The sequence below is a fragment of the Schistocerca gregaria genome, chromosome 2 (assembly GCF_023897955.1).
Source record: "Schistocerca gregaria isolate iqSchGreg1 chromosome 2, iqSchGreg1.2, whole genome shotgun sequence".
In the NCBI taxonomy this organism is placed as follows: Eukaryota; Metazoa; Arthropoda; class Insecta; order Orthoptera; family Acrididae; genus Schistocerca; species Schistocerca gregaria.
This window is the reverse complement of record NC_064921.1, coordinates 446914816-446930562: the sequence shown is the minus strand read 5'-3', so window position 1 is coordinate 446930562 and position 15747 is coordinate 446914816. Positions and strand designations below refer to the sequence as shown.

The 15747-nt window shown below is 37.6% G+C and overlaps 1 protein-coding gene across 1 annotated transcript in view; it reads right to left on the bottom strand.

Moving 5' to 3' along the window:
• LOC126325453 (alanine--tRNA ligase, cytoplasmic) overlaps positions 1-15747 on the bottom strand; it is a 185721-nt gene that overhangs the window by 25637 nt on the left and 144337 nt on the right. Inside the window, exons 12-16 of the mRNA XM_049995175.1 lie at positions 13063-13232; positions 12702-12956; positions 12317-12570; positions 8267-8375; positions 1663-1815 (exon numbers count right to left, since the gene is read on the bottom strand). Of these exons, the coding sequence (XP_049851132.1) occupies positions 1663-1815; positions 8267-8375; positions 12317-12570; positions 12702-12956; positions 13063-13232 (941 nt within the window). The remainder of the gene's footprint in view (positions 1-1662; positions 1816-8266; positions 8376-12316; positions 12571-12701; positions 12957-13062; positions 13233-15747) is intronic.

Sequence of the window (15747 nt, the reverse complement as noted above, 5' to 3'; positions counted from 1 at the left end):
GAGATGAAGAGAACATTGAAATACTTTGGGTAGCACATTAGCACTAACCTAAGAAATTTTACAACAGATCCATGCAATTCTATATTCATAGTCACCAGATATAAATGTAAACACTGTCAAATATCTAGTGTTTTGCTCAAAAAGCTTGTCTTCTGTGATCAAATATAACTCAGTAGCTGCTTTGTGTTAACAAATGAGTGGCATAGTATCTTTGGTGAGAACTTTAAAGTTATGACAATGCTTTCTTTATGGTCGTACAGATGTTAAAGCATCAAATGTAAACAATTTATTATTTTTTAAAATAATGTACATACATGAGACGCGTGATGTCAGTAAACATTAGGGACACTCAATAATCAGAGAGAAAACCAGATGTAGGAACGAAACGGTTTTGTAGGAGGGGTTTTGTACTTCTGTCACTATAGGTTGGCACTGCTAGGATGAGCTGAGGGCAGCTGATGCTTAATAATGGTTTTACTTATATCCTCAATATTGCATTTGACAATGGTATGCCCTCTGGAAGTTTCCACATTAGTTGGACAACCTCCTGTGATTCTTTTTTCGCTTTCTGAATGTGAAAAATCTGCTAAAATCTTTTCTTGAATGATTTTGCAGTGTGGTGAAATTTGTATTAACTGCAGAAATTTTTGTAAGTGGCTACAACAGTTCACCTTTCATAAACAAGATATTAAAGTGTGATGGAACTTGAGTTCACTAATTAGGACTGGAGTTAAAAATGCCAAAGCATGGAATGAAAAAGCACATCAGCACATCTTCCCAAAAGAAATTCACAATACAATAATGTTGACCGCCTTCTGGGATGGCCAACGTGTCACCTTTTGTGAATATTTGGAAGATAAGCATACAATAAACAGTGTCTACTACTGAGATGTGCTGATGAACAAAGTAAAGCCAAAAATGGGAGGAAAACATTGTGGATCTCAAAGAAAAGATGTAATATTGCTACAAGACTATGGCCACCTCAAAATTGCCCACCTGACCCACAAAACCACTGAAAAAATAGATTGGGTGAGTCCAGATTTGGCTCCCTTGGATTATCATTTATTTGGTCCACTCAAGGAGGCATTATGAGGAAACAAGGTCAGCAACAATGAATTGATCAAAGAATATGTGGGAAAGTGGTTCAAATAACAAGATGAAGATTTCTTTGCATCATGCGCGTGCATCCGTGTGTGTGTGTGTGTGTGTGTGTGTGTGTGTGTGTGTGTGTGTGTGTGTGTGTGTAGTCCATTGTGGAGACAAGTGTATTGAAATTGGTGTGGTTACGCTGAGAAGTAGTGAAAGTCTAATTTCGTAAAAACACAATTTTATTTCTACATCAATTTGTCTCTATCTACTGAATGTCCCTCATATAATGTAAATGGTATGTATATTTTCATTTTCAACATTCACTGAACAACAATGAGATAAAATGAAAATAAGGAATGCACCACACCCCAAACCAAATACACCAGAAACTGACACCAAAATTGGCAAAAAAATTACATCAAAATTGGAAAAAAATTACACCAAATCTGGTAAAAAATCTCCGCACCAAAATTGGCAAAAACAATGCCAAAATCTGCAAAAAGAAACACCGAAATTGACAAAAAGAAACGATTTTTTTCCTTTCCCTACTCACCACTGATGAAACACAATTACCTTTCTCCAATATGGAATTACTGCTTGTGACACACTATTTGACAAATCAGCAATCATCTTCTGCAGATCTTTGATATTGGAATCATCATGTAAATTTAGAACTGACTGCAGTTGGTTAAGTTGTTTCTGAAGAACATCAGCTTTCTTCAGAGCCTGTAAGTAAAAGAGAAAATTATTAAAAGTATGAAATAATGTAACTTAAAGTGATAAAATATTAGAACAATTGTTTGAAAAATAAAAGTTTCAGCTCAGAAGATTGTTAAAAATGATAGAGAGATAGAAATGCTGACCAGTGCCTATTTTCAGAAACCATATCCTTGAATTCCTGATGAGAACTCTTAAAATACCAGGTGTACCAGTACGAAATGAGCGTTTCTGTGTGAAAATGAAACGCTAATTTTGAATTGAAAAGTAAAAACATTTTAGTCAATGTACTGACCATTGCTTTCTATACATTTTGACCACCTTTCTGGCAATTTGTAGACACTGTGCCAATAGAAATGTTCGTCTTTTGAAGTAAACCAATCAGACACCAAATTTTCGACTTCTTTGTACGAATCTAATTGTTCCTCAGCCAATGCGTGTCCCATTGATGAAAACAAATGGTAGTCGGAAGGGGGCCAGTCTGGTGAATGCGGCGAGTAGGGTAACAGCTCCCAGCCAAGTGTTTTGATTGTATCCTGAACCAGTTTTGCTTTGTGTACAGGTGCATTGTTGGCATCTACTCCTTGGCATATGTGGAGAGTTAATGGCACAGCCAACAGTAGAGCGATCCCTGTGTTGTCAGGGGGCTACAACCAACAGGCTACATGGTGGCCCCACCACAATGGACTGGCTACTGTGTTGGATATTAGGTGGCAAGTTGTCAATGGTCGTCGTCAGCGCAGAAAGCGACACTGCAGAGTGCATGGTGGAAATCGGACCCAGGAATGCATCCTCGCCTAAGAGATGGATCACAAGCGGGACTGCAATGCAACGATGAATAAGCTGGGTATAGGTCTAAATGCACGATGTACAACCAACAGGCACATGGCAGCCCCACCACAACGGACTGGCCACCGTGCTGGATATTAGGTGGCAAGTAGTCCATGGTCGTCGTCAGTGCAGAAAGTGACACTGCAGAGTGCATGGCCGAAATCGCACCCAGGAATGTATGCTTGCCCAAGAGATGGAGAGCGAGCGAGACTTCAATGCAATGACGAATAAGCTGGGTAAAGGTCTCAATGCATGGTGGACACAATGCACCAAGTAAGGCGCCCTTCCCCAATTGGCTCGCTCTTTGAAATATGGTGGTCAAACCCAAGAGGGAACCATCACATAAGGGCCGAAATGTTTGAGACTCCTCTTGGTCACCTCTTATGACAGGCAGGAATACCGCTGGCCTATTCTTACCCCCGAACCCACATGGGATGGTAACATTAAGAATTACAGTTTCATTTCTAACAAGTTAAATATGGTACAACCCTAAAACATACCATTAAACTTCTGTTGTCATTAACAGATTCAATTTAGTTATTCTCCAAACATGTAAATTTTTATCTGCTACAAAAAGGCTAGAGGAACAGTCAAAGCATCAAAACTGAAAAATTTTACTTCATGAAGATGTGTGAGCCTGAGAAAACAGTTAGTGACAATGGGAGACAACTGGCCGGAATGACTTTGAAAAATGTTATGCTGTGCCAGTGTATACATCACACTACAGGCCAACTTCTAATAAATATGAATGTATAATGAAGGATATGAATAAGCTTTGCAGAGTATATTGCCAGAAAAGATTGTAAAGTGGAGACAGTTTGTCAGAAAATTTGAAAAAGTTTAAACAATAAACTACATAATACCACAACTGAAGTATTATTTGACCAGAACCCTGACAGCTTAATAAGTAAAGCAATTGGAGACTTGTCTGCCTAATGACATTCCTTGGACTGTGTATTAAAAATGAGAAAGAAACATTACTGAAATTGGTGGCAAACATAAAGCTGCACACGATAAGTTGGTGTATCTAATTATATATAAACCTGGAAATTTAGTACTTGTGCGTACCCACATGCAGTCAAAGAGAATAGATAATTAATGCAATAAAAAGTTTTAACTAATTTACAACTGACTATCTTACTGTTAGGAAAGCAGCATACCAACACACTTCACCTTGTGCATTCTGACACTGAAGTATACTACAGAAAGAATATGTGCAAAAAGTGTTAAAACATTAAATTAAAGAAGACAGCGACAATTGCAACAGTAACCAAGATGAAGGCAGTGACAATAACTAATCTGAGTGTTTGTAGTGATATGAATCAAGAATGCTCAGCAAGGTGATATCAGACTCTTAAATTATGTATTTAAATTTATGCACCAATACCAAGGATAAATGTCAAGAGAGACAGCAGTATGCCTAAACAGTAGCAGACAGTAATGTAAGGTGCTACATTTTTATTTAAGATTTTTTTTTTTTTGTGTGTGTGCTCAGACCACGCATCAACTGCTATGTTGATACAGGGTAGCAGTGGACTAGGGTGCATTGATTAAGGTGCAAGAATGTTTGTGCTGTGGTTTTGTTACTGAAAGTGATTAAGAGTTTGTTTAAAAAGACTACCATTTTCATCTTTAGGTGCATGGTGCTGTTGGGAGTTTTTTTTTATAGATTTTTTGCTTCTTACTGTGACAGTTCTCTTGAAGACTATAAATAATATGCACCAGCATTGTAAACCTCAAGACAAGAGAAGCTACAACAAATAGGCCACTGGAATCTACCATATTGAGGACACAGCAGAACTCTGGTTCAATGAGTAGCAATTTTCCATGCAAACAGTTTTGTTTTCTTGACTGTACAGCAGTAACGCAATAGGCAGTGCAATAACATTATGACCTTGATTGCCTCAGTTCCTGGTACTGTTGCGTTTCTGATCTTGCTTTGTATAACCTGCATCTAACTCCACCCGAAAACCGCCCATCCCTGTGAATTCCAATTTCATCAACTACCAATGTACTGTGCTACTCATAGTGAATAATGATTAGTTAAGTAATAATTAAATTAGAAACCATTGCTAAATGAGCAAGAATGCGAAGCACGATGAACAACTGAATGGAACAATTTGCTGTTAAATGATTGGTGAAAGGAATTAACTAAGAATAGTTTTGGTAATTTATATTATTAGTTTGTTGGGTCAAGGAATAGCCAATAAACTGTGTCACTTATGCTACATTAGAGTAAGAGGGGCAAGCGAAAACTTTTATTTATTTTCTATTATTATGTCAATTAGTAAAACATGTTCAGATGTTTTACATTCATATATGTAAGACCTGGACATGAAGAAGGGATGAATGACAAGCTGGTCTGGAGCACTGGAATGCTTGGTACCAATGCAGCAAAACTATGTCTTAGGGAGCAAAAAGACATCATTATGGTGACGACACACTAAGGAGTAAGAAGAAATATTCAGAGTGCAAGAGTACTTATTCAGTACACAGATGCTGACAAATACAGCCACCACAACTTGTGGAAAGAGAAACCGAAACATCTTTCTACTATGCCAGATCCTACAGAAAAAAAGACTGGATGAGAAAAGCAGGACAACTGAAGTCTCAATTGATTCATGATGGCCAGCAAGCATGCTAACTTGTTTTGATTTCTTGGCTAAAGCACTGGCGAGAGGAAAACAGCAGCTGGTCTGGTTTGTAAAACAGCACTTGAATCAGTCCCTCTTTCTGTCTGCTCATATGTTCTCAGATGGTACCAAGATGTTTACGCAATACCAGGCTATGCTACGATTATTAGGCTCTAACTTTGAGATGATGACTATTTGTAGTACACAGCGATGCAGCCAATCGCATACTCTGGACTAAGGTTCCAGGAGCTACAGCCATCCACCTGAACTGGGCCACCTGGCATCTTAGCATCACTGAGTCACTTACTGGGTGGCTACCTACTTAGGGCAACCACCTTCCTGGTGAGATATGTGCTCGAGTCCAGACTGGTAACCGTCTGGCTATTCTGTTGCCGCACTTCAGTCCTTGTGGACCACCTTGTTACCGATTGCTGCACTGGGTCAGCACACACCTTCAACATCAAACTTGCTGGAGGCTATGGTTTGAGTACCATCCCTCCTGGGCGATATTTCATGGCCCAAAGCACAGCCTGGATGTGACTGGCATTCATCGACCACTGTACGCTGTCCTTGTCAGCTACTGCCATGCTGGTGGCATCGGCGGGTGACCCTATTTATCCTGCCACAGCCCAGGTGCCCTGCTGAGTTTCTGTGGTGAACACACCTCTGTACTTAACATGAATAAAAGTCCTATTCTTTCTATTCATTCAGGGATGTCTTACCAACAATCCGTTGCTCGATTCCAATCACCACCACCACTCTCAACCCATGTCCAGATGAAGGCAGCAGTGCTTCATTCTGATCATACAGCCACTTCATCCATCATTGCTGGGGTCACCTCTGGGCCCCAACAATATGAATTCACCATCTAAACTTTCATCTGCTGCTTTACATTGTTGATCTTCAATATAAATGACATTATGATATGAAAGCGATTATATGTGACTTTTTCCCTTCTCTTTACATTTTTCATAGCTCTCTGCATCTCCTCTACTTATCATTTTGCTTTCTGTTCCTTTTTTTTTTTTTAAGAAAAAAACTGCAACAAAATCTCAAGATTTCTTTATTTTCCACCTGTACCAGCTATATTTTTGCATTTATTCGAGTAACTGCAGCTGTTTAATGTATCTTCATCAATGACAATTGAAGAGATGCAACACAGTCAGATAAAAATATAACTAAGAAGAAATAATAGTCAGAGCTACTGGCCAAAAAGTGCTAGAATCAACTTAAGAGTGGAAATGGAAAATATTCTAAGTGCAAATCTGACATTTTTCAGGTGATGAAAAAACAATGTAGCTCTTTTTGAACATATCTGCAACTGAGTTGTATCCTAACAACCGAAAATAAATATTTTATTAAGAATGTTCTAAGTACCATACCAGGAAACTGGCTGGTTCTAAGTACCAATAACAAAGCCTTTATAGTTCATTCTAGCAAAGAAACAAGACTTCAACCAGCCATTGTTAATAAAGCTATGTCTTCATACAAATAGCATCATTGCTTGTTTGAAACTGAGAAGTGTATCTCCAGATGGCTGTTTAGATTTATTTTACATTTGTTACTGTTCATATTAGCTGTTGGCTGCTTTTCATCCAAGAATTAATGTAAACAACAACAAATGTAATACAAACACGAACAGCTGTTTGAAGATGAGCCTGTTGGCTTGAAATTGGATTACTGACTGTGGCTGTTTGCCATTTTCTTCTTTGCAAGAATCCACATGTATAAGGGGCAACAAAAAATTTCCTTTGAGGGCACTGCTGCAGCATGTATGCAACATATCATGACTCTGATGTGGTTATTTAAGTATGCATGGACACGTAGGCAAGATTTAAGTGTGGCATTTGTAGCAACCTGACACGCATGCACTAAACGCAGAAATGCTAACTTTTGACATTATTAATAAATTGATCCTCATTCTTTTCTTGACTGCCAAACAATGAATACCGGTAAACATCAATTGGAGAACAAAGAATGTGAATGGGGGAGCATTTCTGTCGAAAACTGCTGTAACAGTGTTCCAAATTCTGTGCTTGTCATGATTCAACCCGAGATGCTTGTTGATCTGGGAGGCTCATCCATTAAGGATGATGCCAACTCATGTGGAAAACATTCTAGCACCAATCCCACAGTCCTGATCCTTCCCCATACCTTTCCCTATGCAATTATCATGCCTTCAGTCACTTGGAGGGGGAAAATTGCCTTGAAGGGTCAATTACTCCTGAGGGGTGAGAATATGCAGCAGCCAGTTGTAGTCCTCTTCACACAGCAGGATACAGCATTTTACCAAACGGGTATCTTCATCCTGCTGCATTGGGTGGGTGATTGTGTCAGTGCTTATGGTGATTCTGCCCGATTGGTATACAGAGTCTGATGGTATGGCTCTGAATGGAAGCTTTGATAACCCCTTACGTTTCGTACCCACCTACAGTTTCAACAAAAAGGACAGAAGCGCCATGCCGACTGGTTGCGGCCCAGTTTTACAGAAGCGCAAAGACCAGCGAGCTGGATAGAAGCATCCACGGTATTACTTCACTTGTATTGGAATCATTATACTGAAGGACATTGTTTATTTTGCATGTCGCCCTTTGCTTACAACACATTTGTATTTCTCAAAGTTAATTATTGTTGTTTAATTTCTGTAATAAAATTCATTATGATTTTCTTGAATTGTTGTCTAGCTATCCAAGAAAGCAGGTTTCCTAGGCACTCCATACTTTATGAGTAGGCAGGATGTAACAACTAATAAAAAATATTTTAAATTTTTGATCTCCAAGGCAAAGCACAGCATGGCATACAGACTACGTGCCATCTAATAATACATGTTCAAAACACTTTTTCCTTTGTTTGGCATCTGGATCAAGTCTAAGGAAAAGCAACCAAGTACCGAGAGCGCAACAACTGAAAATGCATTTCGTGAAAAAGGGCACATAGAATATTTTCTATTCACACTCCAATTTTCCCAACAGGAAATAATAATATATTTGAACAACCTTTGCAGCTTCTGGACCAGTCAGAGCTACAATTCTTCTTATGCCTTTAGCAATTGCCTCCTCACTTGCAATGATGAAGTCTCCAATGTGCCCAGACTGATGTAAGTGCCTGCAAAGAAGTGGAACTTGCATTTAATCAAAACAGGTATCTCAACTGCTGTAGGTCTCAAGAACATTGAGTAAAATATTGAAATAGAATAGCTGGCTGTAAAAACCTTTGGATAGCACAAGTTCTATTATTACCAATAAAAACAAAGTAGAAATTATTAACTTTAGTTTCAGAACCATAAGAAAGTGAGAAAAAAAAGGACGGTTGGAAAGGGATTGGTGGGGTAAGGGGAGAAGGTCACTCAGATCTTATTCTGGGTGGGGCCCGTATGCTGTGAGGGTGAGAGGGGGCACTAAAATGAAGATACTTTGCCTCTCTCTCCCCCCCCCCCTTTTTTCCAACTTCTCTCAACAAATCTCTCTTGCTTCCCTGAGGAATAAACAATTGATATGGGAAACTAGGATTACTGCTTTAAGTGTTTCTACTGGTCAGTGAGTCTGTCACTTTAATTTCAACAGTTTTCTTGATTGAATTTTGCATTTAATACAGAACAATATACAAAATATATCAATGCATCTAATGAGTTACAGTATCAAAAGGTAGAAGTGATTTTATTATTTATCTACAGTAATTCTATTTAATAAATTGGGAAAGAAATATTGAATTTGAACACATTAGATTTGCATACTTTTCCTTACTCTGTCAAAACAAACAACAACTTACAAGGCAGATGTACCTATAAAATCCAGTTCTGTTTTCTGACTGCAATGTTCTCTTTATAGCCTATCTGACAAGGGAACTGAAATATGTTACATCTGCAAATGTAATTAATCTATACTCTAAACAAGCAATGAACATGCCTGGAGAGACCAGATTTATTGTGCTCCTTAGTATATTCTAAGCATATGAAAAGAAGTAAAACTACTACTCTTCCTGAAATATTTCTGATTATATATGTTGTTCAGAGCCTCTTTCAAGCTTCTCTTTTCTCGCACATTCGTAATTCTCCTCCCATTATAATCCTGTTCAGTTCACATCATCCTTCACCTGATCCCTCTCTTGTTCATGATATTCTGATTGCTCTTCGTCCAGATTCTGTCCACTCTAGGGCTCTTCTTAGAAGTCTTTCTTGTCTTGTTTTTTCTAAAAATTGGCCAAATTGTTTAAGCCTATTTTTCTCCATAGTTTCTTTTTAGGCACTAATTTGAAGTGTGTTTCATATTGTCTTATTCCTTATCCGGTCCCTTCTAGTCTTGCCCAGGATGCATTGTAAAAAGTGCATCTATTGCATGTATTCTGCTCAGATCTTTCTTTGTCCAGATCCAACATTCTGGTCCATAGGTCAAAACTGCCAGACAATATGACTTGCATATCATGATCTTTGTTTTAGCAATTATTTTCCAATTTTTAATTACATTTGATACACAATAATTAGAAATTCTACATAATTTTCAATTCTCTCCACAATATCATCCTCGAGGTTTCCTTCTTAGTTAATTCAGAAGCTAGATATTTGAAAGCATCTACTTGTTCAATAATTTCTCCTTTACAACTCACATCCTTCATTTCTTCATTTTTCCTGCTGATTTTCATTACTTCACTTTTTGTTAAGTTTATTTCCATGTCTGCTTTTTCAATCACTCTCTTCCAGATATTTAGTTATTCTTTCAATTTCTGTTCAATTTTCCTTCTGACTTCTGCTCGTTTTCTTCCCAAATCATCACATCACTTGCTTATGCTATGATTTTCATAACATCTGCTGCTGATCCTTGCTGAACTTTTCTTACGATGTTGTCCATGACTATAGTAAAGAGCACTGGTGGCAGCATATTTTCTCACTGCCCTCTATTGTAACATAATTCAGACATTCGTTGTACATGCTTCTGATGTTAAGACACATTTCTTTTGACGATTCCAGTCTATTCAGACCTTGCCATCTCTCTGCCTTTCAAATAGTGTCATAAGCCTTTGTTATATCAATGAACGCAACTACAATATCTTTCCCAGACTCCTATTTTTCTCAAAAGATGTGAAATCTATAAGAAGAAAAATGACCAGAGCACACTGCACATAGACTTTTCCCAAAATGCACCATTCTGCTTTTAAAACATTCATGTCAACTTTTTCATAATATGAGTTTTTTCTTATTTATGGTTTCTAGTCACTTCCTGGTAGAACAACTTTACATTTAAGGTTGAAAACAAATATACTAGAAGAACAAAAATGTCATTTTTTCTTTTCAGGATTGCTCCATTTTCGTATTTCTGACAGTACAATATTTTTTTCTTCACTAAACAGCTTATTCTACTGCGCCTAATTTTTGTAAGCAATGGAATAATTTACATCAATCATTATAATAGGATGTATGAAATGATCTATTAAAGATATTGGTGTTTTAAAAGTCTATTGTGTGGCTCCAAGAAAAAGTTTAATTTCACTGGAAAACTTAAGTGTGTGCAAACTGAAAGCTTGAAATTTCAAAGTTGAACGAATGTGTGTCCAGTTTGCAATGTTTAACCAGTCTCATAAAAATCGACATAAGTAAACTTGAAGTAAAAAAACATTGGTAGATGCATACGGAAACCATGCTAGAATTTGAACAATAAATTTCAATCTCTTGATATAGCTGTGAAAAACAGTGAAAATAGTTTAAATTTAGTGCAACACAATTATTGCGCAATTTGAAAAGTTACAGAAAAATAAATAATGCAGTACTCATTCACAAAATTTCCTAGTAGAATGAATCACAAAATAAGCAGTCTAGTTAAACTAGGTGTGAAGTTCAATTCAACAACTTACACCAGTTGTCACAAGAAATTTAAACAAAGGTTCTAGTAATCCTGCTTATGAGAAGGTGAGACAAACTGTGATAGAAAACCGATAAAGTTTTCCTTTTCCTCATTGTTTTGATGTACCTGAATGATTTTCTGTAAATAAAGTATAAATAAGGAGGTACAAAGTGTATACATGTGATGTACTGACATAGCACCTGTTGAAACAAGCACTTGTGATACATGTCTCACGAGGTCCAGTTAATATTTATGTATTAATGAAGAATGAAATTAAAGAAAATAATGTTAGATTTTCAGAACAATACCTGTCATGGTATTGTAAATCTTTTAGATAACTGGACCTTAGAATAGCAACTGCGCGCAATCATATGGCCCATAACAAGTACAACAAACATTGGACAACATAGCACAGTTTCAGGCCACTGCTGATACTCATCTGAAGAGTCCTCAAATAAATTGTCAAAGAATATTGCTTTGTGACACTTTTGTTCATGAATGAAAACTTCGAAAATGAAACCAAGCAAATTTTAAGTTTCTTAAACTGTTAACACAGTCCTGCTCACTTATACAGTGTCTCATTTCTAGTACTTAGAGAAGGGAGTTATACTGCAGGAGTAAAGTGTATTCCAAGCAGCAAAAGAATTCTGTAATCAAAAAAAAAAAAAAAAAAAAAAAAAAAAAAAAAAAAAAAAAAAAAAAAAGGCCGCTGGTAGGGGCCTAATACAGAGGTCAAAGCAAAATTCCATATCCACTTACAAGCAGAAGATGTCTACTCAGTTTCTTTAACTAGACAGTTCCAATCTGTGCAACATCATGGTGCCCCATAAAGATTAACAATTACAAGCAACAAATTTATCTTTCTTATTAGTATGTGTAAGATTTAGGAAACAAACTAGATATTTTGAAGGCTCTATTACAAATCTGGCTCCTCTTGTACATAGTTGTTACACAGTACCAGAAATAGAAAGCAGCATAACGTTGGTGGTGTTGCTATCTACACAAGGAAAAGTAATTACATCACAGATTTGGAAAAGATGATAAAGTTTAGTGCTGAAAGGAATTTTGAAAGTGTGGTAATTAAACTTATATTTTGCTTCACAACTTCCTCTTTCAGAGGCTTGTAATTTGGAGGCTTTTCTGAATTCACTTGACACAGTTATATGTAAATGCATGGTCACAAAACTGCAAATGTAAATCACAATGACTCACGTTCCACCACAGAATTCAACTGAAGTATTGTCTCCAGCAGGTCCAAAAGGATCAGATTCTAGTTTCTCAATAGGCACACCTATTGAAACTATTCTAACAGGATCAGGATAAACTTCATCGAAAACTGCTCGTAAACCCTTGATTGTTTTTGCTGTTGCTAGATGCGATTCCTTCGCATAAACTGGTTCATTGCGCTGTATCATATTCACTGACACACTTTCAGTTTCTTTTACCTGTTGCACTGACATTGGTCCCTGCAAATAAAAAATACAGTTCTAATAATTGATAGTAATTAAAACTAAAAGTTTTTTGTTAATTCTTGCAAGACAGGTATGGCTGTATTAATCAAAGGATGACAGAGGAGGGGGATGTGAGATAAAATTACCTTATTTGTGAAGTCAAAACGAAGTCTATCGGGAGCCACCAGTGATCCTTTCTGGTCTACTTCAGTCTTAAGAATAGCTCTCAGTGCAAAATTGAGTACATGTGTACCTGTATGATTGTTCATTACCAACCTCCTTCGAACAGTATCCAAATGAAGTGACATTCTGTCTCCTTTTTGAATTTTTCCTTCAGCAGTTCCAATATGCAACACATATCCTCCAAAGACCTGCACATTTCTCACAGAAAACTCTACATTCTGTAAATAAATTTGAAATTATGAGACCACTAGTGGCAAGGAAAAAGAACAGAGGAAAACAGCAGTTTAAAAAGCAATCAACCACAAATTTTTTAGCTAATATTACCTCATCTGTAACTTTCACCATGTAACCTTCATCATATATTTGGCCTCCCTGCTGAGCATAAAACGACGTCTTATCAAGAATTATCCCACATTCTTGACCAGAGGTGACTTCATTCACAAACTCTTTCATGTAATATATTGCAACCACTTCCCCAATACACGGTCCAAATTCTGAAATAAATTAATTTAAGCAAATATAAAATACTCTGTCTCACAATGAAATGCACTAACATCTATGAAAACTACAAAGCCAAGAGGTATACATGTGAATGAAATGAACTTAGCACAACTGGATTTGTGATAATACATAAATGATCTGGATTATGGAATTCTTTGAGTTGCGGTGTAGTCCAGTATGGGATGGAAAAGCTTAGTACTCTAAACGTCCTGCTTTGAATATATTACTGAGGAATCTTTCTGACTGCAGTTTGTAAGCAGTTCCAGAAAGCGTCAGCAGTGTTTGATAAAGAACTATAGCAAGTAAGGTTCCAGCCAACCCTATACCTGATTTATCCACAGGAAAAGCATTCAACAAAATCATGAACCTACAGTACACGAGATACAATTACTGTCCTGTACTTACCTTCAAGAGGAAAACTATAGATGACAAGAAGAGAGAGGCCTACCTGTTGGTGGGAGGGAAGGGAGTGAGTCTGAAGGAAGACAATGATGAAAGGGGTATGGTGTCAAAGATATAACATAATCAGTAATCACTGCACCAACTTCAGTCCAGAGATGATGGAGGGAGAGAGAGATGAAAAATGAACAGCACAACTGAAACTAGAGATGTGGTTGGGGGTATATGGAGGACTGAGAACAACAATGTATAATAAAAACGAATAGAAAAAGGAAACAGAGGCACAAAACAAATAACAAAATTACAGAAGGTACAGGGTGATTATAATTAAAGTTAAACTTTCAAACCACTGATCAGAATGACGTCAAATTGCAGCGGAATATTATCGGAGAAGGGGGAAAATGTGTGGCAGAAGAAAAATAAATAGTTACAAAATGTAGCAATAAATGGTGCTGTAAGCATCATAACTTAATAGTGGTCGACTACAAATGACAATTGAATCATGCAACAATACCTAAGGTGTACGTTTGACATTAAACAAACTGTACTACTTAGTGTGCATGGGTGTACAGGTGAGATACTGTTAGTTACATAAGCCCATTTATCATGGAAAGGTAATATCACATTGGATGGGAAAAATCAGTTTTTAATAATGCTGAGGCCAAAAACTGCATAAAAAGCATCGATCAAAACTGAATCGCATTATTAATTTCTGTGAGACTGGAAAAAAACATGTTCAATATGATGCCCACTGTTTACTGCAATTTGAAATCGAGAAACAGCATGTTCCACAGATAATCAAAGTGTTCCAGCGCCACGTTCAGAATGTGTTGCACAATGCATGGCTTCAATGCAGCTACGTTTGCAGTCGGAACATTGAACACAACAGCTTTCAGATGGTCCCACAGCCAGTAGTCACACAGATTAAGATCAGGAGATTGGGACGGCCAGGTTGTAGGGAAATGGCACCTGATAATTCCAGCATTTCCGAAATGGCGCTTCAGCAGCTGCTTAACTGGATTTGCAATGTGCGGAGGTGGGTCATATTGCATAAAAATGATACCATCCACACATCCATGCTGTTGGACAGCTGGAGTGATGTTGCGCAAAAGACACTCATAGCACTTACCCGTGATGGTACAAGTAACAGGACTGGAAGCACCTGTCTCTCTGAAAAAATATGACCATATGATAAATGATGCCATAACCTGCACAACACAGTGATATTTTCAGGATGAAGTGGTACTGGTTGATTTGCGTGTGGACTTTCCTTTGCTCATATTTGACCAATTCTGTGTACTGACATAACCTGTCAGACGGAAGTGGGCTTTGTCCGTCCACAAAATTTTCCATGGCCAATCACTGTCCACTTTCATGAGAGCAAGAAATTCTGAAGGTCTCTCTTGCTGGTAGGTCAACAGGAAGCAACTCATGCACATGGGTAATTTTGAATGGATAACAAAGAAGGAAGTTTCCTAGGATTTTATGCACTGTGCTCACAGGGATCTCCAATGTTCAGGCAATTCTCCATACACTACACATTTGCACACCACCACTCGTCTCCTCCTGCACTGCTGTGGCCACCATTTCCACTGATGTTGAAGCTATTAGTATCCTTCCTCTACCAGGTTGCACACCAAGAGTACTTGTCTTTTTGAATCATTTTCTCAGACCAACGGCTTTTTTCAAACCCTTATTGTAATACAGCTTTACAAGCAGAGTGCGATCCTGCATTGAGACAGTCATGGTGAACGTAGCAGACACGAAAGGAGGAAAAGCTGTGTACCTGGCGTGTTTATACCAAATTCAATGGGTCGTGCAGATGAAAGGTGTTTTCATTTATGTACTCTGACACATACAGTGCATCACACCATTTTTTTTCTTCTACCATACTTTCTCCCCCTTCTCCAATAATATTCTGTTGTAATTTGACGTCATTCCGACCAGTGATGTTATTTCTATAGTGTTTTGAAAGTTTAACTTTAATTATACTCACCCTGTATAATGAAAAGATGATTATAATGAAAAAAGGGGACGGCAGATGTGTTAGGTGGTGATGTGTGCAAAGATGTGCTTCATTACTAGTTTCCCTGAACTCTGGAGGTGGCA